Source organism: Apteryx rowi, unplaced genomic scaffold, assembly GCF_003343035.1.
Source record: "Apteryx rowi isolate R43461 unplaced genomic scaffold, aptRow1 scaffold_41, whole genome shotgun sequence".
Taxonomy (NCBI): Eukaryota; Metazoa; Chordata; class Aves; order Apterygiformes; family Apterygidae; genus Apteryx; species Apteryx rowi.
The window spans coordinates 2,018,529-2,030,660 of record NW_020450621.1 but is presented as its reverse complement, the minus strand read 5'-3'; the positions used below and the strand labels follow the sequence as shown (position 1 = coordinate 2,030,660).

At 66.0% G+C, this 12,132-nt stretch overlaps 1 protein-coding gene across 1 annotated transcript in view; it reads left to right on the top strand.

Annotated features, from left to right (window-relative positions):
• The window catches only part of USP43 (ubiquitin specific peptidase 43), a gene marked incomplete at its 5' end in the record, with an annotated part of 30,968 nt that overhangs the window by 13,846 nt on the left and 4,990 nt on the right, over window positions 1-12,132 (top strand). The window contains 12 exons of the mRNA XM_026075731.1: window positions 929-1,021; window positions 1,179-1,314; window positions 1,534-1,678; window positions 3,343-3,502; window positions 4,586-4,697; window positions 7,573-7,676; window positions 8,632-8,709; window positions 8,837-8,966; window positions 9,207-9,558; window positions 10,354-10,512; window positions 11,643-11,795; window positions 11,876-12,106. Of these exons, the coding sequence (XP_025931516.1) occupies window positions 929-1,021; window positions 1,179-1,314; window positions 1,534-1,678; window positions 3,343-3,502; window positions 4,586-4,697; window positions 7,573-7,676; window positions 8,632-8,709; window positions 8,837-8,966; window positions 9,207-9,558; window positions 10,354-10,512; window positions 11,643-11,795; window positions 11,876-12,106 (1,853 nt within the window). The remainder of the gene's footprint in view (window positions 1-928; window positions 1,022-1,178; window positions 1,315-1,533; window positions 1,679-3,342; window positions 3,503-4,585; window positions 4,698-7,572; window positions 7,677-8,631; window positions 8,710-8,836; window positions 8,967-9,206; window positions 9,559-10,353; window positions 10,513-11,642; window positions 11,796-11,875; window positions 12,107-12,132) is intronic.

Genomic DNA, 12,132 nt, shown 5'->3' with positions numbered 1-12,132 from the left:
CGCAGCCCTGGGGCTGGGGCAGAGCATCCCGGCACGTCTCTGGGTGCATTTTCCYCCGGCGGCTGGGAGGATGCTGCCGGCCTCCCGTTATCTCCCCGTTATCGCCGTCTCCATCCCGGCACGCAGCGGTCCCCTGGTYGAGGCACAAAGGACGCCAGGGAAAGGTGCTCCTCGGCGCCCGTGCCCTGCAGCGGCACCCTGCTCCATCCCTGGAGACGAGGACCTTCCCGGCGTCCCCACCTAATGGGGCTGACGTCCCCTCCTGCCTCTGGTTCTGCACCAGCTGGATATGGAGGGTTTGATGAATTAGATACGGTAACGAATACAAAAAGGGCACTAGCCCTGCTCTGACTTCATTTGCCGTGAAGTTCGGTTTGAAACTGCGACTTGCGCTGGCTCCCCGGAGCGGGAGGAGGCCGCTGGTGGGGCCGAGAGCGGCGCCTGGGCAGGACGAGCGCGCCCAGCCTYGGTGACGCCGAGCTGCCGCGCAGCAGTTGTGGCAGGTGCCGTTGGTGGGTTTCAGAGTGAACAGCCCGTTGGGGCGGACAGGCTGCCGCAGACCCTCGCGGGGCTGTTTGCAGACTCTCATCGCCCTGAGCTGGTACTCCGGGCAGGCAGTCGTGCGGAGGAGGCGGCTCTTCACGCCGCGCCTGGGCACGTGGCGGGAGTCTGAATCGCAGAAAGCGATTCGATGGATTCCTGGAAGAAGAATCTAGTAAATACCAAAATATCCGTCCTACGAGCTGCTGGGCCGCTGGAGCCCGAGCGGAGCACGACCGCGCGCTTGTCCTCCGTCCGCTGCGGGGTGTGCAAGCCAGGCTGGCCGGGTGGCACGGGGCCTCCGGGAATGCCGCCGCCGTGGGGCGCGGGTCCGGCCGGGAGGAGGGCGGCGGCAGCGCGACGGGGTGCCGTGGCTCTTGTCTTGCAGGTCCTCGCTGACCTGCCCGCACTGCCGCAAGCAGAGCAACACCTTCGACCCCTTCCTGTGTGTCTCGCTGCCGATCCCCCTGCGCCAGACCAGGTGAGCCGCGGCCCCGGAGAGCCCCCGCGTGCCGCCGCGTAGCCGGGCCCCCCACCGGCTCCGGCGGCTCGATGGGTGGAAGTCGCCGCTGCGGGAAGCACTGCGGCTGCCGCGAGCCCTGGCCTCACGCGTCCTCCCCATCCCGTGTCTTCTGCAGGCCTCTGAACGTCACCTTGGTCTTCCAGTGCAAGAGCCAGCGGTTCCTGCGGGTGGGCCTGGCCGTGCCCCTCTTCAGCACGGTGGCCAAGCTGCGGGAGATGGTGGCAGAGGAAGGCAAGATCCCCCCGGAGCAGGTAAAAACGCCCGGAGCGGCGGGGAAAGGAAGCAGCCGCCCGAGCTGGGGTGGCACCAATGGGAGCAGGGTCCCTCCAGCTCCTCCAGCGGGCACTGAGGTCCTTCAGCCTCGCGGGTTGGGGTCTCGCCAGCCTGCCGCCAGCTGGGTCAGGAAGGGCCGCTGGGGGCTCGTCTAAAGCGAATCGCGGGGTGCTTACGGCCCCGCGCGGTGCCCGCAGGTGATCCTGGCGGAGGTGTCCCCCGCGGGCTTCCGGCGCTCCTTCTCCGACGAGGAGGACCTCAGCGCCATCGCCGAGAGCGACAGCGTCTACGCCTTCCAGCCCCCGCTGCCCTTCGGCCGCGGCAGCTCCTTCCGCCTCTCAGGTACCGCCGGGGCCGCGGGGCGGTCCAGTGCCTGCGGGGCTGCGCTGCCTCTCCGTGTGCTCTGCCGCGCCTGCGTGGGGCCGACGCGGGCGTTGGGAGCGGCGGGGGCGAGGACGCGGGGCCGCCGCGCTGCACCAGCATGGGCCGGGGCCGGGCTGGCAGGAGAGGGATGCCTGCTCTGCTCTGATTGGTCACAGGCAGGTGTGCTGCACTGTGATTGGTGGGAGATGGATACTCGCTCTGCTGTGATTGGTCACAGGCAGGTGAGCTGTACTGTGATTGGTGGGAGACAGGTACTGGCTCTGCTGTGATTGGTGGGAGGCAGGTGCGCCACGCTGTGACTGGTGGAAGACATACTCTGCTGCGATTGGTCAGAGGCAGGTGAGCTGCACTGTGATTGGTGGAAGATGGATACTCGCTCTGCTGTGATTAGTGGGAGGCAGGTGAGCTGCCCTGTCATTGGTAGGAGGCTGATAGTGTCTCTGCTGTGATTAGTGGGAGGCAGGTGAGCTGCCCTGTTATTGGCAGGAGGCTGATAGTGTCTCTGCTGTGATTAGTGGGAGGCAGGTGAGCTGCCCTGTCATTGGTAGGAGGCTGATAGTGTCTCTGCTGTGATTAGTGGGAGGCAGGTGAGCTGCCCTGTTATTGGCAGGAGGCTGATAGTGTCTCTGCTGTGATTAGTGGGAGGCAGGTGAGCTGCCCTGTCATTGGTAGGAGGCTGATAGTGTCTCTGCTGTGATTAGTGGGAGGCAGGTGAGCTGCCCTGTTATTGGCAGGAGGCTGATAGTGTCTCTGCTGTGATTGATGGGAGGCAGGTGTGCTGCACTGTGGTTGGTGGGAAACGGATACTTGCTCTGCTGTGATTGGTCAGAGGCAGCTGTGCTGCACTGTGATTGGCGGGAGATGGATACTTGCTCTGCTGTGATTGGTCAGAGGCAGGTGCCCTGCACTGTGATTGGTGCGAGATGAATACTCTGCTGTGATTGGTTGGGGGTAGGTGTGCTGCACTGCAGTTGGTGGGAGTTGGATACTTGCTCTGCTGTGATTGGTCAGAGGGAGATGTGCTGCCCTGTGATTGGTGGGAGACTGGTACTCTCATTACTTCGGAGGCAGCTGTGTGGCGCTGTGATTGGTGGGAGGCTCATAGTGTCTCTGCTGTGATTGGTGGGAGGCAGATGTGCTGCACCGTGGTTGGGGGGAGGCGTTTGGGGAGCCGGGGGGCGGCAGGGCTGGGGGGATTGTGAGCAGGCCGCAGCACCCCGCGCTCTCCGGCTTGCTGGCTCCTGGCTGAATTGGGAGGAACCGGCCTTTCGGGCTCTGCTGCGGGCGCCCCTGGGCCCGGCCCGCGTGCGAGGGCTGTGCGGGGGCTGCACGGGGTGGCAGGGGGGCGGGAGGCAGCCCTGGCACTGATTAATTGCCTGTCGGAGCTAAACAAGGATCCCTTAATTGGCAAACATTGGAGGAGACGGCGGGGAGCAGTCGGGGTCCGGGGCGGCGCGGGGCCGGGTGATTAACTGCCGGCCCCGTGCGTGGAAAAGGGGGGACGGCTCCGTGCACGTGGCCCCGCCGGTGCGGGTTGTCGCGGGGCTGCCGGAGCCGTGGGGCGACGCGGCCCCGGGCCGGCCGACCGGCCTCCCTCCCTCAGTGCCCGCTTCGTTCCGCAGGGTGCCCGCTGAGCCTGCCGTCCTCGCCCAACGCCGCCGAGCCGGAGGGGCAGCGCTTGCCGCCGGCGGCCCTCTCCTCCGAGTGCCTGCACCGCGGCGCCGGCGGCCGCGTCCTGCTGCTCCTCTGCAACACGGCGGGCGCCGGCCCGCAGGCCGCCAGGTACGTGCGCCCGCTTCCGCCTCGGCCGCGCCTGCCGCCGGGCGCCGCCTCGGCCCCCGCGGCGCTTGAAGCGGCCGGGTGCGTTTGGCACGCGGGCCGCTCGCCTTCGCGGCGCTCCTCGGAGCCGCGGTGCCCCGAGCGCAGCGATGTCGAGCCTGCTCCCGTCTCCTAGCGCCGCGCGCGGGGGGTGACAGTGCCGGAGCCATCGGGGCACCCGCAGCGGGGAGCCGGCAGTCCCGAGCCCCCTGGGCGGCTTCGCCTGACCGTGTCGGTGACATATCCGTGTTCCGGCCCAAATCGGGTGGGTTTCCAGGCAAGCTGGTGCCAGGGACGGCAGAGATGCTGAGGTGGCCTCGGGGCAAGGGAGGCAGCTGAGGAAAGGGCTCTGGCTGCTCCCTTTTTATTTTAGCTCCCGTTTTTTGCCAGAGCTGGCTGCAGATCGCCCCAGGAAAGAGCTTTTAGTGCAACGCTACTGCAACACCGTTTCCACCTTGCTCTCAGTGGCCCTGCTGCCCCGGGGACCGGGGGACGTCCGTACAGCCGGCGGGCTCGCTAGCGTTGGAGACGTGCTTGCAAACACCACGGTGCAAGCCCGCATCCTGCTCAGCATCCTCTTCCCAGGTTGATCTGTGCAGCCGAGGCAGCTGCGGGAAGGGCTTAGGATACCGCGAGCGTCTCTGTGCATGTCTGCGGTGTGACCCCCCTTCCTGGGCTGGTTTGGCTGCCCAGCATCGCCGGAAAGGCCAGGATGAGCAACGAGCCGTTGGCATTGCAGCGAGCCGATGGCCCCAGTGTGGGGGGGGGGGGCGCTGGGGGCCACAGGGAGAAGACGAGCGCGCTGCTGCGGGTGCTTCGAAGTGGTCGCGGCGGGGCGCTTTGGCGCGTCTCCTGCCCGCGCTGGCCTGATCGCTCCCTGTGCCCGCGGCAGCCTTCTCCAGCAAGCAGGGCGGGCTGCATCGGGTCCCTGCCGCCCGGTGCCCGGCGTGCGGCCTGACGGGGAATTCATGTTTCTTCACTTCCCGATGCCATGGGGATGTCCCACGGGCTTCCCTCCCTCACCGAGGTGTTGCTGTTCCTCCCCAGGTTCGGGCCCCCGCTGGTGATGCGAGAGGACCGAGGCATCTCCTGGGAGCAGCTCCAGCAGTGCATCCTGGCCAAAATGCGTTACCTGATGAGGACTGAGGTCCAGCCACAGGTGAGCGCTGCTTCGGGCCCTGGGCTGAGGTTGGTGGCACCGGTGGGACAGAGGTGCCCCTTGTCTGTCCCGTCTCAGCCCCACGTTGAGCCAGGTGTTGTTCTCACACTGGGGATGGAGCTATTGGGTGGCTGTGATGGAGCTGTGGGGTGGCCATGATGTAGTCATGGAGTGGCCATAGGATCGCCATAGGTGGCTGTGGTGGAGCTGTGGGTGGCTCTAGTATTGCCACAGGTGGCTATGGTGGGGCTGTGGGATGGCTGTAGTGTAGCCATGGATGGTCATGGTGGAGCTGTGGGGTGGCTGTGATGTAGTCATGGGGTCACCATGGTGTGACCATGGTTTAGCCATGGGCGGCCATGGGTTAGATATGGGTGGCTGTGGGAGAGCCATGGATGACTGTGGTGGAGCCATGGGTGACCATGGTGTTGCTATGGTGGCTGTGGCTTATCCATGAGTGGCCAAGATGTCACCATGGGTGACTGCAGTGTCACTGTAGGTGGCCATGGTGGACCCATGGGTGACCATAGTGTTGCTGTGGGTGGCCATGGCGGAGCCTGGCTCACATGGGCTTTCATGATGCCTCCCCGGGCTGATAACTGCCCCCAGCCTCATGGCAAAGTTGTGCCCAGCCACCCTGCCCAATGCCCTGGTGCCACCATCCCTGGGGCTCTGCGGGTCCCCAAGCAGCCAGGATGCCTCAAAGTGTTGGAACAAAACCCCGCCGCGGCCGGGGGACGCTGCCAAACTGTAGCCCAACAGAGCCCTGGCCGTCCCCGTCCCCTGCTGGGTGTCCCCGCCACGCCGAATGGCCCACGGCGCACTCAGCCCCAAGGCAAGGTGGCCTCAGCGAACGCCTTTGCTGACGGTCACGGTTTGAGCACGGGTGCTGCCGGGTGGGAGCAAGGCACGGGTGGGTTTAGGACTGGGACCGTGTGAGGCTGCCGATGGGAAATCCGATGTAGCAGCACCGCCGGCTCCGTTTCATCTCGGGCACCAGCAAGTCGGCAGCTGCGAGCATGTGGAGCAACCCGGCGGGGGGAAATGCTTCTCACGTGCCTTTGCAACGCGACGCGCTGCTGATTTCCACCTGGCTCTCGTTCGCAGCTGGAGAAGGGGGAAGCGCGACGTTAAGGGCAATGTGATGTTTTGCAATTTGTGGAGACGGAGACAAAAATCTCCAAGGTGGCTGCGGCTCGATTATAAACTTCTGATCTACTTTTTAAAACATTACAACAACCCGCAGGGATAAAAGATGAATTTTAAATGTAACATTAATTTTTGTGCGTGTTAATCTCCTTTCATATTTGTTCCGAGTGGATAGCATTTTAATTAAATTATAGCGTATTAAATCATAATCAGAAGCCACTTGGGACCCGAAATTAAATTCCTGTACAAAATGAAGATAGATTATTGCATCCAAATCCAGAATTGTGGATAGGTGCTTTGCTGAGTCCATGTTCCCCTGCGAACCACACTGGGAACGAAGACAGAAGTCCAATTTGGGGCTTTTTTGCGGGGGCGGCACAGGAAAACGAGACTGACCATGTTTTGAGGAAACGGCCCTGCTTCCAGCCTTCCCCAGACCCCGCTGGGGGTGGCAGGACCCCTGCGAGGACCAGGGCCACACTGGCACCCTGCAGTGAGCGTGCGGGGCAGGAGCTGTCCCGGGGTCTTGGCAAACCTCCGAGCACCAGCGTTTCCCAATGCACCATCTCCTCCTTTGGGAGAAGCCAGGCGAAAGAAAGGCAGCGCTCCGGCAGGGCCGTGCATCGCTCCCAGAGGAGATGCCGCTTTTCTTGTAGACGAGGGTCTTGGAGCAGCCGCTCCAGGTCTCTGAACCGGCCCGATTCTGCAGCTCTGGCCGGTGGAGCAGCGCCTGGGCCAACGCAAGGCAGGAGGCGGCGGCGAGAGAGGCTCCTCCGCGCTCCCTCCTCTCTCCTTCACCAGGATCTTGGAAGCCACGGGAAGGTCAGGCCAGGTTGCTCTTCTTGCTTTTAAAGCTGGAGGGCCACCGCGGTGGCGTTCGAGAGGGGAGTTTCGCCTGCCCCGTTTGCAGCACGGCTCCTGCACCCGGCCATGCTCTCCGCCGCGATTCGCAGCTGAGCGGCGCGGTGGGCAGCGGGAGCTCGTCGGCGCGAGCTCCCTGAGAAACCCTCGGGCACCATGCTGAGAGCATCCCGTGCCAGGGACCGCGGCGCTGCGCCCCCGCCGAGTCACGCTCGGCGGGCTGCGAGATCCCGCACCGCAGCATCCGGATGATGGATTTGCCACGCTCTCTTCATCTCCCATTACGCTAGCTGTCAGGCGGCGGCGGCGGGGCCGGAGCGGGTAATGAAAGCCAGGATGCAGCAGGCTAATCGGCAAAGGCCAGCAGCTCTCGCTGGAATGACAAAACATCACAACGGGCGAGGGAGATGGCTGCAGATTAATCTGCCGGCGTGTCACTGGGGAAATTGGAGCAGGCGCCAGGAGGAGACATTATCAAGTATGGCAGGGCTCTGCGGGGCGCCGGGCTCTGGCCTGCGCTCGGGCATCGCCGGCTGTGCCGCGTGCCGGAGCCCACCAAGCCACTGCGGGCGCCGGTGCCGTCTCCGCCTGGGCACAGCGGCCCGCCACRCTGCCCCATCCTGGACACCCGTGAGTGAGCACGAAGGGGTGCCCGTGGGTGCCAAGTGCTTCCCAGCACGGGCTGCTCCTCCCCAGGGACAGCCGCGTTGCGCTGGGGGATGAGGAATAGCTCTCRCCCCGGGAGCGTTTGCCGTTCGGGACGCGGCGTCTCGGCGAAAGGTGGCTGGACCTGGGGTCCCTCCTGGCGCCTCTCTTCCCCCCATCCCGGGCGCCCCCTGAGCGCCTCTCGCYGTTTCTCTTGCAGAGCGCCGGAGCCCTGTTCCGGATCCGCGTGGCCGGCGGCTCCGTGGCCTGCAGCTACCTCTCCCCGCAGGACACCCGTCCCCTCTGCCACCCGGCCGTGGACAGGTAAGGGGAGGTTGGTGCCGGCCGGCATCGCCGGGGTGGGAGTTGCCTCCAGGTGGCCGGGCTGCTGGCTGCTCYCCCGCAGCTCTATTCCCACGGGGGACGCGGTTCCCGCGAGCCCCAACCTCCGCCGCCACGGTCCCCCGCCTCTGGGAGCGGCCAGGATTGCACCAGCACCATGCCGTCGTCGCGCCCGACCGTGTTGCACTAGCCGCCGTCGGGCGGGGGCGTCCCCGGGGGTGGCCGCGATGGAGATGCCGGGCCAGGGGGTCTCTCTGGGGGGTGACACAGGCTGGCTTGGGGACCCCCCACAGATTGCTGCCCGCGGCAGGGGCTCCCTGCCAGCCCCGTCGCCTCTTAGCGTCCCTCCGGTCCCGCGCGGTCCTGGGGCAGCCGGCAGCGTCGCTGGGCGCCGTGTGCCATCTGCCGGCACAGTGCAAGACGGCCCCATCCCGTTTCGAGGGTTGTAGGGACTGGGGTCTCGGAGCACACCCCCGCCCCGGTACAGCCGCCTGTGGAGGGGAGGAGGAGGAGGAAGAGGCGATGCCGATATTGTACTGCCTACGTGCGTCATGYGGGCGCGGAGGAGGGCTGCCGTCTGGGGAGAACGTGCTGAAACGCGGCCGCTTGCAGGGTGCAGCAGTTTGCAGCACCCAATAGCTGGTTCGGGCAGAAGCGAAGCCGGCGGCTCGCTCACCTCTGCCGCGTAGAGAGGCGTCTGGAGCCGCTTTGCCAGCAGTTTGCAGCCCCTGCGAGCACGCTGCCTCGGTTTCCCCCTGGAGCCGGGCGGCTTGCAGGGTTTTCGGTGCTCCCCGCTTTGCGTTTCGGCACCCTGCTGGGGGGYTCAGCCCCAGTTCCCAGCTGCGCTCAGGCCTTTCCCCGGGGGCGACGGCAGGCGGTGGGCAAGCCGGGCCTGATCTGGCGCTTCCACCCCTGATGCGTGCTGTCGCCCTGGCAGGGCGCTGCAGTTGGGCGGCCCCGGCGGCCCTCCCCACGTGAAGCTGACGGTGGAGTGGGACATGAGCACCAAAGAGCGGTGAGTCTCGGGCGCCCGGTGCTCTGCAGCGGGGAGGACAGGACGGACGGGCCGGGGGGGTGCCCGTGCCCGGGTCACCCTTCCTGAGCGCCCTCCGCCTCGTCCCCTCTCCCCCCCCACCCTGCAGCCTCTTTGGCAGCATCCAGGAGGAGGTGGTGCAGGACGCGGAGAGCGTGAGGCTGCAGCAGCAGGCGCACCAGCAGCAGCACAGCTGCACGCTGGACGAGTGCTTCCAGCTCTACACCAAGGAGGAGCAGGTACGGGGATGCCGGCCAGGGCACCCCGAGAGCCTCCGGCTGGCTGGAGGGATGTGCTGGTGATGGGCAGGAGCAGGCAGCRCTCCCACGGGAGATGGCAGGCCGTGGCACCCAGCGGGTGCAGCTGGCAGAGGACGGGCAGGTTTGGAGGCAGACGTGGCGCTGGCCTGGCCTGGGGGAGCTCGGTGCTGTGCCGGGCTCGCTCCGGGGTGCCGCGTTCATGGCGTGTGGTCTCCGCAGCTGGCCCCGGACGACGCGTGGCGCTGCCCGCACTGCAAAGTGCTGCAGCAGGGCACGGTGAAGCTGAGCCTCTGGACGTTGCCCGACATCCTCATCATCCACCTCAAGCGCTTCCGCCAGGTGGCTGAGCGCCGGCACAAACTCACCACGCTGGTGCGGTTCCCCCTGCGGGGRCTCGACATGGCCCCCCACGTGGCCCAAAGGGGCCAGGCGCCCGGCAAGCAAGTGCTGGGCCACTGGGCGCCCTGGAAGGCCCCGCTGTACCTGCCCGAGAGCTGCCAGCTCGACTACCTCTACGACCTGTACGCCGTCTGCAACCACCACGGCAGCATGCAGGGCGGGCACTACACGGGTGAGCGACGGGTCCCGGCGCACAAGGGGGCTGGGGCATGTGCTGGAGGGGCTGGGGTGCACTGCAGGGGGATGTGCCCCAAGGGATGGCATGAGGTTTGGGRTGCTCTGCAGTGGGACAGGCTCTGGGGCATGATGCGGGGTTTGGGTGCAGGGCAATGTGCCCCGGGGCATGGCATATCCCCTTGCAGCGCATCCCAAACTCCATGCCATGGGGCACAACATGGGTTTTGGGGTCAAGGGGATGTGCCCCACGTCACGACGTGAGATTTGGGGTGCACTGCAGTGGGATATATTCTGGGGCACAACATGGGGCTCAGGGTGCAATGCAGGGGGATGTGCCGTGGGACATGACGTGAATTTGGGGTGCACGGCAGGGGGATGTGTCCTGGGGCACAACATGGATTCGGGGTGTGGTGCAAGGGGACGATGTCCCATGGGGCACGGCAGGAGATGTGGGGTGCACTCCGGTGAGGCTGTGCCCTGGGACACAACAAGGGTTCAGGGTGCACTGTAGGGGGAAGCACTCCATACGCACACGGGATGGGGGAGCTGGGGGCGCTGCCTGGAGGGGTGTTGCAGGGGGGGCCCTGGGGCAGGATGGCCCTGCGGATTTGCCCCAGCGCAGCGCACCCAAGGKACACGGGCCTGAGGGAGCCTGGGCCGTTCATGCTGGCGGTGTCAGCTGAACCCCAGTGCGATGCAGGCTGGCGCTCCCAGCTGCACCCGGAGAGGCGGATGTGCCTGCCTGGGGGGGCCGGGGCACTCGAGCTGCCCTCACCCGTGCTGCCCCCAGCCTATTGCTGCAACTCCCTGGACGGGCGGTGGTACAGCTACGACGACAGCACGGTGGAGGGGGTGCAGGAGGACGAGGTGAGCACCCGCAGCGCCTACATCCTCTTCTACCAGCGCAGGAACGCCATCCCCGCCTGGTCGGCCAGCAGCTCCGTGAGAGGTGAGCAGGGCCCCCGCACTGCCAGCCCCACGGGCACCGGGGCCTCTGGCACACGCCCTGCACGTGGCTTGGCACCCTGAGGCTGTCTGACCGCAGGGCGCGCGCACCAGCACACAGAGCACAGCCAAATGTGCACGCACGCATGCGCTTGTGCACACAGCATGCACAGGATCACACACGCACACAGTACAGCCGAATGCACAAGCATGCATGCACACGCACACACGGTGTGGTGTGTGCACACAAACACAGTCACAGCACAGATGAATGCACACGTGCACATACATGCGTACTCATGCATGCGCAGTATATTGTATGTCCACTTAGACACAGTCACACAGAGAGGGCAGCTGATTGCATGCCCATGCCTATGCACACGCGTGCAGATGGTGCATGCGCACATACACAGTCGTACAGCACAGCTGAATGTGCATGCATATGTGCAGTATGGTGCATGCGCGCATGTACACACACACAAAGTCATGTATAGAGCACAGACAAATGCACATGCATGCCTGTGCATGCACATATATGCACAAACAGGACGGCTGGCACACAGAGCGCAGCCAAAAGCCGTGTACACGTAGGCATGCACATGCATGCATGCACAGCAGAGCAGACACAGCAACGCAGCGCAGCCGAATGCACACACATGCACATACGTGTGCACGCAGGTGGGTGCACACAGTCACACGCAGCACAGTTGAACGCGTGTGGCATGGCAGAAACACACACTGCACGGCCGGCTCACGTACACCACACACACACACACACACACACACACACACGTGTGCAAAGCATGGCAGGCTCACCCCCACGCAAACACCTGCACAGACTCCTGGGCACAAAGCAGGCCACATGTACACATGCACTCACACATGCACTCATGCATGTGCACATATGCATGCACACGTGCACACAGCCTGGTGCAACTCCCCCAGAGCTGCAGACGCGCTTGCAGCCCCGTACCCCCGGCCCCTGCGCAGCGCCCTGCCCTGGGCACCGCAGGGCTCCCGCTGGCACTCGGCCGTCCCCAGCATCCCCGGGGCTGCTCGGCCAGCACGTGCCCTGGTGCCCTGCACCCTCAACTCGCCCGCCCCAGCCCCAGCACAGCCTCTTGCTCCCGCCAGGCTCCACCAGCTCGTCCCTGTCCGATCACTGGGTGTCGCGGCTCGGTGGCAGCGGCCAGCGGGAGAGCATGGTGTCGCGGGGCTCTGCCACCTACCCCTCGCTGCCCAGCGCCCCCGACTCGCCCGGCTTCCCCGACGCCGCCCCAGAGAAAGGTGAGCTGCGGGGGCGAGGGGGGGACTCGGTGCGCGGGCGCAGCGCTGCTGGCGCCCACCTCCCGGCGCCTCTCTTGCAGGAGGCTTCGAGGCGAGGCCCTTGGTGCGCGGCATCCAGGGCCGCAGCGTCAGCATGAAGCTGTCGCCCGCCAAGGCCGAGCCGGGCGCCGCCGCCGCCAAGCCGCTGCCGCTGCGCTGGTCCTTCGCCTCCCGGGAGCGGGCGCCGGGCGCCTCCGGTGAGCTGGTGGCATACCTGGAGTCGGGGCGCCGGCCCCGCTTCACCCACACCTCCATCGTGGCCCTCAGGACGGGCGCCCCGGCGGCGGCGGCAGGGGCG